Source organism: Chaetodon auriga, chromosome 8 (assembly GCF_051107435.1).
Source record: "Chaetodon auriga isolate fChaAug3 chromosome 8, fChaAug3.hap1, whole genome shotgun sequence".
In the NCBI taxonomy this organism is placed as follows: Eukaryota; Metazoa; Chordata; class Actinopteri; order Chaetodontiformes; family Chaetodontidae; genus Chaetodon; species Chaetodon auriga.
Window position 1 is genome coordinate 20,871,057 of NC_135081.1, and position 14,894 is coordinate 20,885,950.

The window sequence follows — 14,894 nt, forward strand, 5'->3', positions numbered from 1 at the left end:
TGTTAATCAGTACTGTCACAAAAGAGAGCAGTGCCTTTCTGGTGGTAAACATCCACCACACACTGTCAATGCTGTCACCCGTCACTTCTTTGAGACTTGTGAAAATGGATTTTTTTTTTTCATATAATGTCAGGGGAATCAAAGTTAAAGTTTCTTTCATTGTTGAGAGAATTTTATTTTTTCACAACTATGGCTTAACAGTGTTCATTATCCACAACTGGGTTGCTCTTTCTTTTTTGCTATGTTCAGAGAAGAAAACCCCTGGTACATTTTGAAAGCTAGTCAGTAGAACATAAAGAGGGTAATGGATGTTTTCATGGTGTTTCATAATAAAGAGATAATAACAAGGCTAATCCCATCAGGCTCACCTTGACAGGGGAAATTACTTTTATGCCTTCATATACCATCTCAATATGTGTTTAGTGTTTGAGAGTGTGTGCTGAGGGAGTGAGTGAAGGAGACAGAATAAGTCAGAGAGAGGCAAAAACAGGATGAGACAATGAGAGAGCAAAGGAGCAAGTAAGACAGAGTATATCCAACTGCTCACAAATCCCATAGGAACCTGAATCCTCTAATGGACTGAATGCTGCATTTTTTCTGGCCCAGTGGTCAGTTATGAACATTCTGTACAGCTGAGGACCTAGCAGGGGACCGATTATTCTCTGCTGTTCTACCTACATTCCCAAGAACGGTGTGAATCACCTTCAATTTGCAATAGTACAAATATGTTAAATGAACAGAATTTCATCAGAAAGCAAATGTAACAGAGCAACCAGACTGGGACAAATATGGCCCTTTTATTAGCCTAAAATACATCCCTATTGTTACAATTGTACAGCTACTAATAATGTTCATGAACGCTCCTACTCTGTAGAAGCCTGTTTATGATTACATCATGTCATGTCATGACATGTCATGACATGACATGTTCTGTTTATCTTCTAGAGTCCGGAACATTAATATGTACCAGGACACACGGACCAGAACGGAAACCCTGATCTGTTGCATCAAAGTAAGCACATCATCATATAACAAGACTGTGTTAACACCACCTGAAATGTCCAACAGGCAGTGTGTGAAAGAGGGTTGTGAGAGTAACGGTGACAGAAAATGCTCTGGAGGAGAAAACGAGAACAAAAATGAGTCACAAAGAAACACTGCATTGTAATGTAAATGTAATGAAAGCCAGTTCTGAGGAAAATGGTGACTACAACAACAAAAAAATCCTTTACTCAACCGTTTGTTGGGATTGATTATTTTTTGATAAATGTCGTGAAACTGGACCATGTAAGTAATAAGAATGTAAAATCTATATAATACACACAGTATGTATTCAGCATTCAATATCCTAAAGCCTAGCAAACATTCTATTAAAAGAGCTTGTCATTTTATTAACATAGCATATGGAGACTTTTTGTTCACTAGCTGCACTGAAGTCAAATCCCACGGGACATTAAACCTGGTAAAGTGCCCAGCTGCTTCTATTCTCTGTTCTGTTCTGTACCATATGATATCAGTCGGTCAAATGAAGTGTGAAGAGGGCAACTACCCTGGGAGTTAACTTTTTAGTGCTGCCGTTTCCTCAGTAAATATAAATGAGAGTTACATGTCTATTTCTGGAATCCATCAGTTCAATGCAAACTGACATCAAAAAGGGGATCTCAATGTATAATCCATTGCTCTCAGTTCTTCTGTCACATTCTTTTGGTTTGTTAACTGGTTGTCTTGCCAGTATTCAGACAATGTGTTTGTGAATATGAGGGGTTTTTACTGATGTAATATATAAATATAAATATAACTGACAAATGGACTAACATGTACAGGTACATCAAAAGAACACCTTCCCTCAGTCACTAGATTGTCTGACTTCTTTGGACCACACTGTCTGCTTAATAACACTGGTGAGTGCAAACACACGAGTGACACGAGCGTGCAACAAAATCAGGATAAGCAGTTAACTGAAACAGTTAAAATGTCAAGTGGGTTGTCCATAAGGTCCAGAAAAGTCCAATTTCTCAGTACAAACAGCTTTTCCCAAAGCTAGAAACCAAAGACTTCACTGAAAGCACTGAAATCATAAAATGTTTCCCCAAAATTTAAATATTGCTTTTTTAGCTATCCCAATGCTTCAGTTCTGAAAAAGGAAAATATACCATTAACCAGAGAAAAATTGCCTAAAGTGTTCTCAGTTAATTGTTCACCACCATGTTCTTCCAAACTGTTCTCTATGGACCTGTTCCAGGACTTGCATCATCAGCTCTTAGTTTTTGGCTCTAGGCTTTGAGAGAGAGCCTCTCATGTTCTCAAATATTGATTGAGCCATTAACCACAGTTACAATAAATTAATTTGTTAATTCAGTAACATTAATAAGTACCTTTACACTGTGCCGATGCTTTATTAATTTGCAGACTATGCCAATGCCTAAAACAGCATACTGAATACCTTCTGACGCCAAAGCCAAACTTTCCATGTTGTCACAAGGGCAGGCTAGTCAGTCGATGCAGTTGCACAACACACACCCAGACAAAAACAGGTTGTTTCTACTCTTCACAAAAATATTAATTTGTTTCTTTCAAATATGTTGACTAGTTGTTATCAATGAGCAGCTGATGAATATAAGCCTGTGAAACTCATTGGTGATCTCTGGCCTGTAGATATTAGCTGAATGAGAAAAAAACAGTCATGAACTTTCTACTCTACCATGGTGTGCCACTCTCTGCCTCTGCATACAGCACAAACACCCATATATCAGATAATCTTCCATAAGACCATCCTGGTGTTATGAGCCACTGATCCACACTGCAAAGGCAAAGGCCAATGTGATATTGGAGATGGTTACACTTGAGGCATATGTGCTTTTTAATTTCTATAATGAGATATCTGCATATGAATGCACAATCTGTAGGAAAAGGACAAGATTTTGATATCAGAAGCAGCATTTGGTTGCATGCAGGTAAACAGTCTATGCAGACAACAAAAGAGGCAGAATGCATCAGCCAAAATGCAATCACAGAAACCACCAGCTATCGTCTGGCAATGACATGGCTTTTTATTATCTTTCTTTAAATGTATCTGTATTCACATGCAGGTATCTTTTTATAACGTTTAACCTGAATGTCGAATTATTATCAAGTCAAGTTGTTAGTGGCAACAATGACCAGCGCACAAAGAGGAAGTCTTGGCCTATGTGTCCATTTTTCAGTTATCTGCTGACTACACTGGAATGCCCTAAACATTGGCTGATGCCCCTAAATCGTCATCAAATAGCTGAATGGTGATGGTTCCAAAATTGTGTGCTTTTATACTACATTCTCAATTTGCAACAAAAGTGCACTTATATCCTCAGGTAAAGACAGTGATAGGGCTTGAAAACAACTCCATAGATTATCTCTTACTTATCTTAACTGAATAAGTTATTTTTTCTGTGCAATCTTCAGTACTATCCCTGTCCATGCATAAAGAAGAGAGAGTCACACTCAGCAATGTATTGCTCATTAAGTTCATTCAGTCATTTGTCTGGTAATAAGACAGATGACTGGGTGAACTTATTAAACAATGCATTGCTGAGCACAACCCTCTTCTTTATACTTGGAAATTGAAAAGTCTGCCAGACAGCTGAATTCATCTGCTGTCACATAAGACTGACCTAATAGAAAGTTAGAGAGCATGTGATTGCAATTCAGTTTGCAGTCAACCTTTACGTATTAATTCTGGATGTCTGACCTTCCCAGTTCCCCTTCTGGGTTCAACCTCCACAAACAAACCTCAACCTGTGACAATTTCTTCTTAAGTGTGGAGCTGTTGAGGGAACTGTTATTAGTATGTGGGTGAACCTCACACTTTCACAACACAAAATCAAGCAACACTTTTTTGCAAGCTTCAGCCACCCTTGTAGCCTAACAGGTATCACCATAGCTTCATGTTAAACAACAAAAACTGAAATATCTCATTTCTGATTTCTTGACCTGGTATGTGCTCTCTCAGCCATGAGCCTTGCTGGTAACTGCCAGGTCACGGTTTGTGACTAAGGGTGATCAGGCTTTTGCTATTAGAGCCCCAACACTATGGAACTCCCTGCCAACTGAACTCAGACACTAGATCTCTAGCTTCTTTTAAATCTCTTAAAACTTTTTCCTTTGCCAAAGCTTTTGGAAATGTTTGATACATGTTTTATTTATGTTGTTTTGTATTACTGTAGTCCAATTTATTTGATCTTATTCAGTTCATTCTATTATCTTTACTTCCTATGTGCTCATGTCCTTGGCAAGAAACTGTACCCATTCAACTCATGAGTAATGTAATGTAACAGCTCTAAGACACAGTGTACACCACTCAATTGTTCAATCAGGTCAGACTTGGAAGCATTTATACATTATTCAAGTCAGGTCAACACTGCAACTGCTAAAAATGATCTTGTTCACATTCTGATCAGACCTCAACCAGGGAATGATCGACCAAAACTGCCATGTTACAGTTGAGACCAACAGAAGAGAGAGTGAGCAGCATCAGCATCTGATGAGGCATCCATGATGAGACAGTTTCAGAACGCTGGCACGCTTCAAACACTGTGCCTACTCTGTAAGTACAATTAACATTAGCTGCCAATTTCATAAGATTTCCACAGCCAACATTGGTATTGCTGCAAAACAGCTTAGCTGATTCATCATCGGAGCCTCTTAAAGTTGAACAGCAAAGCAAGACACTGCTAAGCACTAGCAACAACAACTAGCTGATACATTTTATTTCAATCAAATCAAAAAAGGCCATTTTCGCTAAGCAAATTAATAACAATGTCACATAGGGCTATACAATTGTTAAAATGATGGTACTGTTGTATTATTTCAACAGTTGACTCAAAGTACAATTGATCAATCTGATCATCAACTGTGTCCAGTGTTTTGATCATTGATTGCGTGGCTCCTACTATGGTTTAAAGTTCCCCAAAAACAGTTTGTGATTTCATTTCAAGCTTTCCAGTTTTAAAGTCAACAAGTACAAGATAAGAGATGAAATTACTCTGTGAGAAGACTCAAGTAAACAGTGTTCAGGATAAGTTAAACACTGGTTTATGGTTCTTAGTGATTCTTAATTATTTAGTGCACATGCAGGAAATAACAAATGTCTAAAGAAACTGTCCAAATGTATTGCTGCTGCTTGCTCGCCCTCCTTGTCCTACCACACACTCTTTGCTAGATCCTGACCCACAGCCAATCACCAGCGTTCATGTGTGATGTAGACAGGTCTCACGGATAGCCATGTCCTTACAGACATATAACCTCCGTTTGCAATAATAAAGGATTAACCTGTTTTGGGACTGATAAGAAGAACCAAAATTAACATTTTTTGAGTACCCATTGGGGTATTGGAGTGAGTTATTCTAGTGTAAGATCGTTCATATTCACTTGAACTAGTTCAATTTGAAGTTTAGTTAGTATCTCCTCATGGTTTGCCAGCAGTCCATTCTGTGTGTGCGGTGAAAAAAACATCAAATTTTTGTAAACAGCCCTGGTTCTTAAATGGAAAACAAACAAAGTAGCTTGGACCAAGCCACGCGACGCTATTAAAGCCAATCAGCAACAGGTGGCATTCATGCTCGTACTCAGGACAAGAAGGGAAGGGTAGATGGAAGGGGAGAGAAAGAGCGATGGAAAGTCTGTCATTCAAACATGCAATTGCATTGTGAAGAGGGGATGGCTATATCAACAATCTTTCTCCAGTATGACTCACCCCACCTTCAAGTCCTCACCACTACCATCAGTCCTAAGACTCGTCAGATGGTGAATGGAATTGGTTTGGGATTGTGGCCATCTTTGAATCCACCACCGTACGTATCCAGTACATGCATGTGTGTTTTTATCTTGTGGGTTTGTAATCTTAAACATACAGTGGCTAAAACTGTAAATCAGTGCCCTCTGTCTGGTCTTCATCATATGTTGCAGTATCAGCTTTGTTTGAGCTTGGTATGCCTCAAGATTGATAGGCATAAGATAAGAGAATCTTTTTTTTCCCCCCCCAATTGCACAGCAATGAAATTTGCTGTGCTACACGCTTGTGATATCTTTTGGTTTGGTAGGTGAGGAACTAAAGAAATAGAAGTGAGGAAGTGGTAAACTGTCATTTAGTTTAGTGTTTGCAGGCTGGTAGCTTATGCTTCTAGCTTTGTTAATTTAAGCGCTACATGTCACGCTTTGTTTGGTTCTGTTGTTGTGAACTTCATTGTAGCTTGGTTTCCTCTCTGTGTTGTACATCTCGGAAGAGCTTAGCTAGTGAGACATTGTTTAGAGAAACCTTTTGGGGTACTGCTTTGGGGTTGTGATTATGTGTCAAGTTCATGAAGACTGAGAATTTTGAGTTTTCTTGGTCTAGCTACAGTCCTTCTTGTTAGACTTGTGATGGGTTTAGGTGGTCATTCTGTGATCAACATTTTGATGTGTAGTTCTTTTCAAGGGTTTGAACCTCGTTTCCTGGTGACTACACTCCTCTTCCTATTACAGTAGAAAATTAATTCAGCTCCTCACAAGGGCATATAACTGTCTCTCCCATTAATGCGGCAGGACTGTAATCACTGCCAAGTCATTTGAGCTACCCTTGAAATAACTGGGTGAGGCAAGCAGCATTTGTGTAAATCAGTGACACCTGAGCTGATGAATGAATAGGCAATTATTGAGGTAAGCGACTGAGTGCTGCTGTGAGTCGCCTTGAACACATGCAGCCACAATGAGTGAATGTGAGACAGCAGTGGGACCCTTCATCAACACTGGTTATCAAAAGAGCTTTAATATATTACCCCATCAACTCTCTGTGGCACAGGTTTGGGCAACTGGATTAAACTCAACTATGCGAGCTCATTATGGCTCAACAATATGCAAAGCAAATCATATTGCAACTATTTTGACAGATTTTGTGATTGTGATATGAGTCACATCATAGTGGGAATGGTAACTTCTGCATTTCATTTCACTGAAAAAAATATAAAAATGATAATGTAATTTCCTGCAGTCTGTAGCAAACAAGCATGTTCCCTTATGTCTGGAGAATATGACTTTTAGGCCAGGGCATCTCTGTAGCACCACAAAGCTTAATTTATAAAAGGGCATGTTGTGACACATTTTACCTTTAACAAAAAACTGCAGGTCCTACGATCTGGATATTGGACTTGGCCACACTGCGATTTTGATAATATTCCAATGAATTTTTCAGTCTTGAAAAACAATGCTTAAAGATATATCCTGCAAGTAATAACCTCTCAGAAGTAAGGCACAAGATGAATTTGGGTTAAACAGCAATCTGTGGTTGGCAGATTTAAGCTAAATGATGGTAAGGAAGTCAGACATAATGCTTAAATGGCAGTTGTGGCAGAGTGACATTATGAATAATTAATTCAACAATGCTAGGCAACATCAACAATCACCACATTCTTAATGGGAACTTAATAACACACTGTGAAGTAGATTTATTTCCATCTCTTTGTAAACCCAGGGGAATTTGCTGAACATGGCTGCTCAGAGTGAATGTTATAAAGATAAGTTTCTTGCCCAAGGCCACTTTAACAGTCACTTCAGGAGAGATGCTGTTCCACATTGCATTCCCCCAATTCATTTTCCTTGCTTCAATCCTCTATTTGATTGAATGAAATAGGGCAAGCAGTGACTACATTTGCCCATTGAAGTGTAGGTACTCACAAGGACAAATGTACTGAAGCATATTCAGCAGTAAGTATTTATCGCAATTAATCAGAAGGCAGGATGGAAACATCAGTGTGTGAAAGCTATTTATAAACATGGTGAACAATGATGACAACATTAACAGCGTGCAGCAGAAAGAGTTTGATAAACAGCAGACATATAGAAAGCATCCTTTAACTGGAAGTGACGATATAAATTTTATCACTACGATACTTTGGCTCAAGGAACAACACTCCCAAAACATTTGAATATCAATATATATTTATACCAAGTATTCATACTAACACTGACCTTAAGCTGAGCCAAGTCTTAAAGCAGCCAGAGACTTGACCTAAAATTATTACTGTCAAATTTAAATGTCAGTAAGCTCGATGTAGCATGCGAAAATGTGCCGTGGGAACTTTCTGACATCTGACATAGAAATGAGAGACTTTCTAATTTTTTGTGGCACAAAAAGCAAAAGTTGGTAGTGCAGGAGTTCACCTGTAAAACACATTGGAAAGGTGGATTCAAAAGGGAATCCAACTCTCAGTCTTATTTCGAGAAGAAGAAAAAAAACACCAATTCAGTATGTGTGGTTAATTTTGCTTTTCTTTTCCATCACTATAACAGGAGCAAGCTTTATCCTTTTACAGATGCTGCAAATGAAGCTCATGAAATTGAATATATAATTCTCATCATCACACCTTGGCTGTGATGCAGTGGTCTGGTAATGCAGGCAGAATTGCCACTGAGCCTAGCTTAATGTTATGATACAATATGATGATTTTCATGGAGAAACTTATCTTGGACTCACAGCAATGGTGGTCCACCATAATCAATACCATATTGCTTCCCTTTTAACAGGGTTATATCACAAACTGAGCTTGTTTTCTTCTTCCATCAGAGCTGTGAAATAAGTGTTATTTACCAAACAATGGAAAGATCCTCTTTCTCCAAGAGGATATGAGGTGAGACATGAGGTGGGAAGCAAAGTGTAGCCATAGACTCATTATTTCTCCTGCCACCGGCCACCCACATACAACATGGTTACAATTTATTGGTGAAGAGTTTGAAATGGACAAGTAAATGTCTAATCCATTACCCAGGCTATGCATGAATGCCTTCGTATCTCGTAGTCACAATGTAACCTAAACATAAGCTAGGGTATCCAACACTCACCCTGTGGTGGTTTGAAAGATGGCTGCTAAAAGTTGATATTTTCTTCTTTTATAGAGAGGATGTCAGCATTGATTGTGAACTTGAAATCATGTCAGTTAAAATGGTGTCCAAATAATCAAAATATCCATGAATAACTCTCTAACCACTTCTGAAGCATAATACTCTAACCCATATTCTAAGCATGTCCCAGAAAGTCATTACTTTACCAAAGAAAAAGATCTTCTGTGTTTAACTGGGGATGACACAGACAGTGTAGTTGACAATATGTTTAAAACAACAGTTTATAATATTAATATCCAAAGCATTCAGATGGACGGAGAGGGTTTAGAGAAGCTAAACTATGGATGTCACCATCTATGAGTGTATTGATGCCTAAAGACTTGCCACCACTGGAAGGATGAGTGGGAGGGTAAAAGCAGAATTTGGGTGGAGTACCACACTAAGTATTCAGCAACATTTCAAATTAAAAGCTCTACAAAGGGGTCATTTTGTCTACCAAGGACTGCAAGCCTTACTTTTTTCAAACACACACAATTTTGGTAGAAAGGTCTCAACATGCCAGTTTAGATATGCCATTAGCTTATACCCGTTCACCAAACAAACATACATACACACCCGCACCACCAAATATGTTCAACAGAAACCATTATAGAAGTCAGGTTACTGTCAAGCACTAAGTGTTGCAGCTGTTACTATGAGAATGTGGTTGGTGCTGTACCGACCACATCCTCCCATCAGTTCAGAGAAGCAGTTTAACAAGAACTGAGGGCCCTGACTGACAGTGTGAAACAGGCTGCCTTGTTAACACTGATCCAACCCTTCACAACCGTCTCAGTGCAATATTCTATCAGTCATAGCTGTCAAAAACAAAAACAAGAAAATATTGGCATGCAGACAAGGGCAAGGCGTGCTGCATACTTGACTTGTTTGATAGACTTCAGATAGGAAATTCTGAGTTCTGCCTTCACACTATCAATGGTTAACCGTTAATCGGTTAACCACCAAGATTCGCAGCGGATTCGCATGTCAGTCAATAGGATGGTGGACAGCAGTCGCAAAAACACAGTTCTGTTTTCTGCTAATTAATGTTTGTTTTTCTACCAGAAAAGTTTTGATGAGTTTTACTTTGTTTCTGTAAAGTTTGAATAAAGTGTTGTACGATGATGAAATGACTGTTTCTGTAAACAGAGTCTGGGGGCTTTGGTGAGAGCATTTCTGTTTCTGGTTAAACAAAAAGGATCTTACTCCTCAACAAAAAGGTCAATCTCTGGAGGGATCCTTTCCCTATTGCTGTCAGACACTTACAATAACAATCTGAGCCTGTCACTTTTTGTGGTTGTATATTGGCAGTGTGCAACCACACAGGGGGATTACATTGCAGCCCCTTTTGCGGGCAGCACACTCGTTCAATACTGGACAAATTTCAAGAACTGTTGTCACCATTAGACACTTACACACAAAAACATGGGAAAATTGGGTCCATAAACAGATCATATTTGACTGGAATTTCACCCTTTTTGTCCAGGACATTGAAATGTTCCAGGACACAACTGACTGGGAGACACAGGCCAGCTCGCTTCGACAGTTAATAGCTGTCAGGCTATCAAAAGCAAAGTTAAGTGATTATAACATCATACTCTTACTTTCTCTAGCTAAAAGCACACTTACTCATCATGCTACTTATATTTTTACATTAGTGAAACTTTACATGGTAATATATGTTCACTGTCTCCACACTAATAATAAAGAATTTAGCTACCATCAGAAGTCCAAATCACTTCAGGGCTGTCAATGAAAAAAAGCACCGCCCTGGCAGCTGCATTGACAGCGCTACATGAGGGACAGAAGTCACAAAACCAGTTTCTATTGTCTAGTAATTACTGTTTTAGGTTTCTTTTTTAACTGGGAAAATCTGTTGAAGTCCAAGTTAGATGGACATATGGACACCGGCACCAACTGGAAACTGCGTGCAAAACGTCACTTTCACTGACTGAAAATGAAATGTAGGTCAAGCTGAAACAAGCACATAATTCAACAACGAGCTATAGGAAATAATTTTATTTGCTTATTTTACAAGGTGTGGGTATGTAGATTTTTAAAAGAGGCTCATATTAAAATATATACAAGCAGTATGTCTCTCATTGTATTGGTTTTCCCTCTTATGGAAGTAATTTGCAAAAATACATATTCAAATGTTTCAAACCTATGTGTTTTTTCATATTCAAACATCATCTGTCGCCAATTTTAACAGCCATAAATCACTTTCAAGCCAGTCAATTCAGAATATGAACTCTTACTTTTTGGTTTGTTGGTGTAGGAGTAGCATTATTTTTTTCTCCCTTGATTGAAAGTTCACGTTCTCTTAGTGGTAACATAACCTGACATTCAATTTGGCTCCAACCTATTGGAAGTCATCGTCTCTGCTGTGACTCACTGTGTGTTTATCCATCTGTGTGCTGTGTTGCTAAGCAAATGACACAAAATTATTTCAAACTGACCTGTTGTGAATTTCCCTTATTTCTTATGCCTTGTCATGAAGGCGTCCATTGTGTAGTCTGATATAGCATTTCATTGAATTGAGGTCACTGAGCTTTTCAGAAAGATTTCTTGGAAACCCTGGCACTGGACCTCCATGTTTGCACCAGGTCATTTAATTTGATGGGGGTATTAATCTTGACAGGAACGTGTTATATGAAGAAACCTTTCTGTCTCCTCTTTAACAAAAAGTTTTGAATTGAAACCAAAATGTCTTCAAAAAGGAGTCAAAACTCTATTGACATTTCTCTGATTCAAATAAGCCTCCACCTGTTTTGACAGAGCCTATTGATCACAGGAGTGGACATACCACTAAAATATATTGCACTCAAATGGCCTGGAAAGTGAGGCAGGTCCTTGTGTAGTGAGAGATTGCTTGGAAATTTACATGGCAGAAATGTCAATATTACCCCATCAATCTCCAGGCAGAGGGCACGTCAAAATTCAACACCCACAATGTGCCAAGAATGTTTTTTTCTGTAAAACCAGCAACAAAAAGGTGAGCAGCTGAGTCCTGTCCACTGTCAGAGAATGTACCCAAAGCAGAGAATTATTGATTGTGCATATGGTAATATATGATTAAGCCAACATATTCATTCAAATACATCAGACACTGCCATTTAAAAAGTGCTTCTCAACAAAATCCTTATGCTAGCTCATGCATTTTAAATCCAGCTGGCCCTTGAGGGAATGAAATCTCTGAGTCAAAGTACTAATTTACTGACCTCTAAAAGTCAGAGGTAAACAACATCAAAATAAGAGGTGCACATTTCTGACAGCTCTTTCGGGACCCATTTTGGATCTATGCTATAGTCGTGTTCTGTTGGGGGAGAGCACAATTAATGTGAAGATTAATGTAGTAATATAGCGAATATTAAATCCTTTGTTCAGTATAGATAAGTAACCCCCTTCACCACTTTCAAACTTGTTCCTTTACAGTTCTTGTGGTTGACATTATGACAGCTACCGACACAGAGGCGAAACATTACAGAGTTGCTGACAGTGGCTACATACAATGCTTCAGAGGCTTTCAACATACAGTAGATTGATGAAACATGAGGAAGTGTCATCATCTTTTGTATCCCTTAAGCAATACTCCCAACGTTCATAACCGTGAGATGAGTAAAATAAAATGCAAAGCTTTAGACTGAAAGTCAGAATCACAATGAGCCGAGGACCAAACAGGTCAAAAACAATCATCTGTCAAAGGTTTGTTATTTGTGTGTCCCTCAGAAACATGTACACATTTCAGCATAGAGTCATGAGAGCCTCCAGGATTGTCATCTGGAGCAGGTTAAGACTTGAGCGTCTTGCTCAGGGAGTTTCCTCAGACTACCTCTGTTTCTTTTCCAGCAATATGAGATATTTTATTGTGTTACTCACTATATTAGGCTGACAGTGTGCAATGCTTTAACAATCTTTTAACCTGTACATATGTGAGGTCAACATACAAAACATCCAGGAGCCCTGCATTCTATTTTATTACCAGTAGTCACTATCACTATCATTCTTCATTATCTGCTGCTGCACTGAACAGTCTCTACTGTATATACTGCGATCCGCTTTATGGACACTCCTTCTCATTCTTGCTCAAGTGCAATATTTTATGCTATGCTATTTGCTGTCATTGCTGGTCTCATAAAAACACTATCCAATGTCAGTCCACTTTAATCCATGTGCGATCCTTCTTTCAGAAATATTTGATTTAGATACTGAAAGTAGTATCTTCAACAACATGCTTCTTAATGTACATAAGAGTTGTGTGTAGACAATTTCTCTGACATATGATATTTCACTGCTTTATTTCTATACTTCTCTGCTGATGTAAACATTTTTCCCCTTCTGGGAACAACAAAGATTATCTTATCTTATCCTGTCTCTACAGACATACAGTACACATAGCTAAATTAATGACATTCAAGATCAAATAAGAAGAAGATCAGCTAAATTCTATGCAAAATATTCAGGAAAAAGTACAAGATGTGCTTCTGATGAACCCATTACTGGCCTGTATTGAGGAAACCACCTATTTCAATGATATGTGTAACCATGTTACAGGCACGGTTCATGAAAAGCAGGCAAACGATGCATACAAAAGAGACCAATTAAATTAGAGCAGGGGTTATGCATTGTAACTTCCAACACCCTATGTTCAGTGTAGATGTGCAGGCTAGCTGCCCAGAATGAATGACATAACACAGAGACTTTCATTTCAGTGTTTACCTTGATAATGCTGCTCCTGCGTGGTATTTCAGATTTGCCATCCAATCCCACAGAGGTGTTGGCGGTTTCCACCCCGGCTTGGCTGCCAGGTGCGACGACGGAGCCAGAACCGACCATATTTTCTGATATCCCACAATCTCCATTCAAGACCGACACTTCGCAATGCGTCTTGCCAGCTGCTTCGTCGCTGGGCACGGCCGTATCCCCAAGATTCAATGGAGGCAGGCTGCCGTCCTCCCCAAACTCCGCCATAGGCACTTCGAGCACACACACTCTCACACAAGCTGGCAAGCTGATGGGTAGCAAAGCCTTATGTTTCAGCTTTACTCCTATTTCCTGCCTGGCCTATTGCCTCGCTGTAACATTTGCACGCAATTCTGCCGTATCATCTCTCTAGGCACATATGTGTCAGGTTCCTACAGACACAGGGGCTTGCTCCGTGCATTGTGCTCTGTAAAGAGAAACCACGGTGATTAGCATAATTAGGCAACATGAGATTAGTAACAGCATTCACGTTAATAGAAACAGCTATTCAGCGTTGTTCAGCCATGTGAAGAAAGCGTGAAGCCGACGCGTTCAGTGCTCACATTTGGTTTGCGCTGAAAGCGGATGTTAACTTACAATCAGTGAAGGCTGTCAGCGTATATGCAGCATGTGAAAACGCATTTGTGCTTCCTTTTACGTACAGGCTTTGTTATATTTTTCAACAAGTTCGCTGTTTCTAGCATATTTCCACCGTTTTGACACAGACCACCCCGCTGTGTTGCATTTTACTGTAACGTTAGTAATAACCCACCCTCTCTGGCTCAGCAGTGGTCGGCAACGTTAAGTTAAATAACATTAAAAGCATATAAAGTTATCAGTTCAGTCCACTCGTCCACAAAACTCATGGTTATCTTTATGTAACGCACGGTAGCTTTTCATGTACTTGCCTTGGGAAGTGCCTTGTTTCTCCATGGGAAGGAAGGTCCTCCTTTAAGTTGTTGCTGTAACTGAGCAGCCTGACTACCGTTTGCTGTCTGCGCTGCGCCGAGCTAGTTAGCTAGCTAGCTAACCTAACTCGCTAGCTAGCTGGGTGAAGTTAAGTCTTCACAGCCGACTCAAAAGTCCAGACAGAACAACCCGCGTTGTCAGACTGCTCAGCAAACAAAGGAGGGTCTTCTCTCCGCCATCAGTCAGTCTCGAAAGTCGGTATTTATTCCGTTTAAAGTCTTTGAAAAGCGAAAGCCGTGATTTGCCGTTAGGCGCACACACTTCTCGACAAACCTCCGCTCAGTGAAGTCGTTTCC

The 14,894-nt window shown here is 39.4% G+C and overlaps 1 protein-coding gene across 2 annotated transcripts in view; it reads right to left on the reverse strand.

The window, feature by feature from the left end:
* Positions 1 to 14,894, reverse strand: part of plcl2 (phospholipase C like 2) — a 35,780-nt gene extending 20,886 nt beyond the window's left edge. For both annotated transcript variants that reach the window (XM_076737044.1, XM_076737045.1), the window contains exons 1-2: positions 14,538 to 14,894; positions 13,606 to 14,056 (exon numbers count right to left, since the gene is read on the reverse strand). In XM_076737044.1, coding sequence (XP_076593159.1) covers positions 13,606 to 13,857 — 252 coding nt within the window. In that variant the 5' untranslated portion in view covers positions 13,858 to 14,056; positions 14,538 to 14,894. The remainder of the gene's footprint in view (positions 1 to 13,605; positions 14,057 to 14,537) is intronic.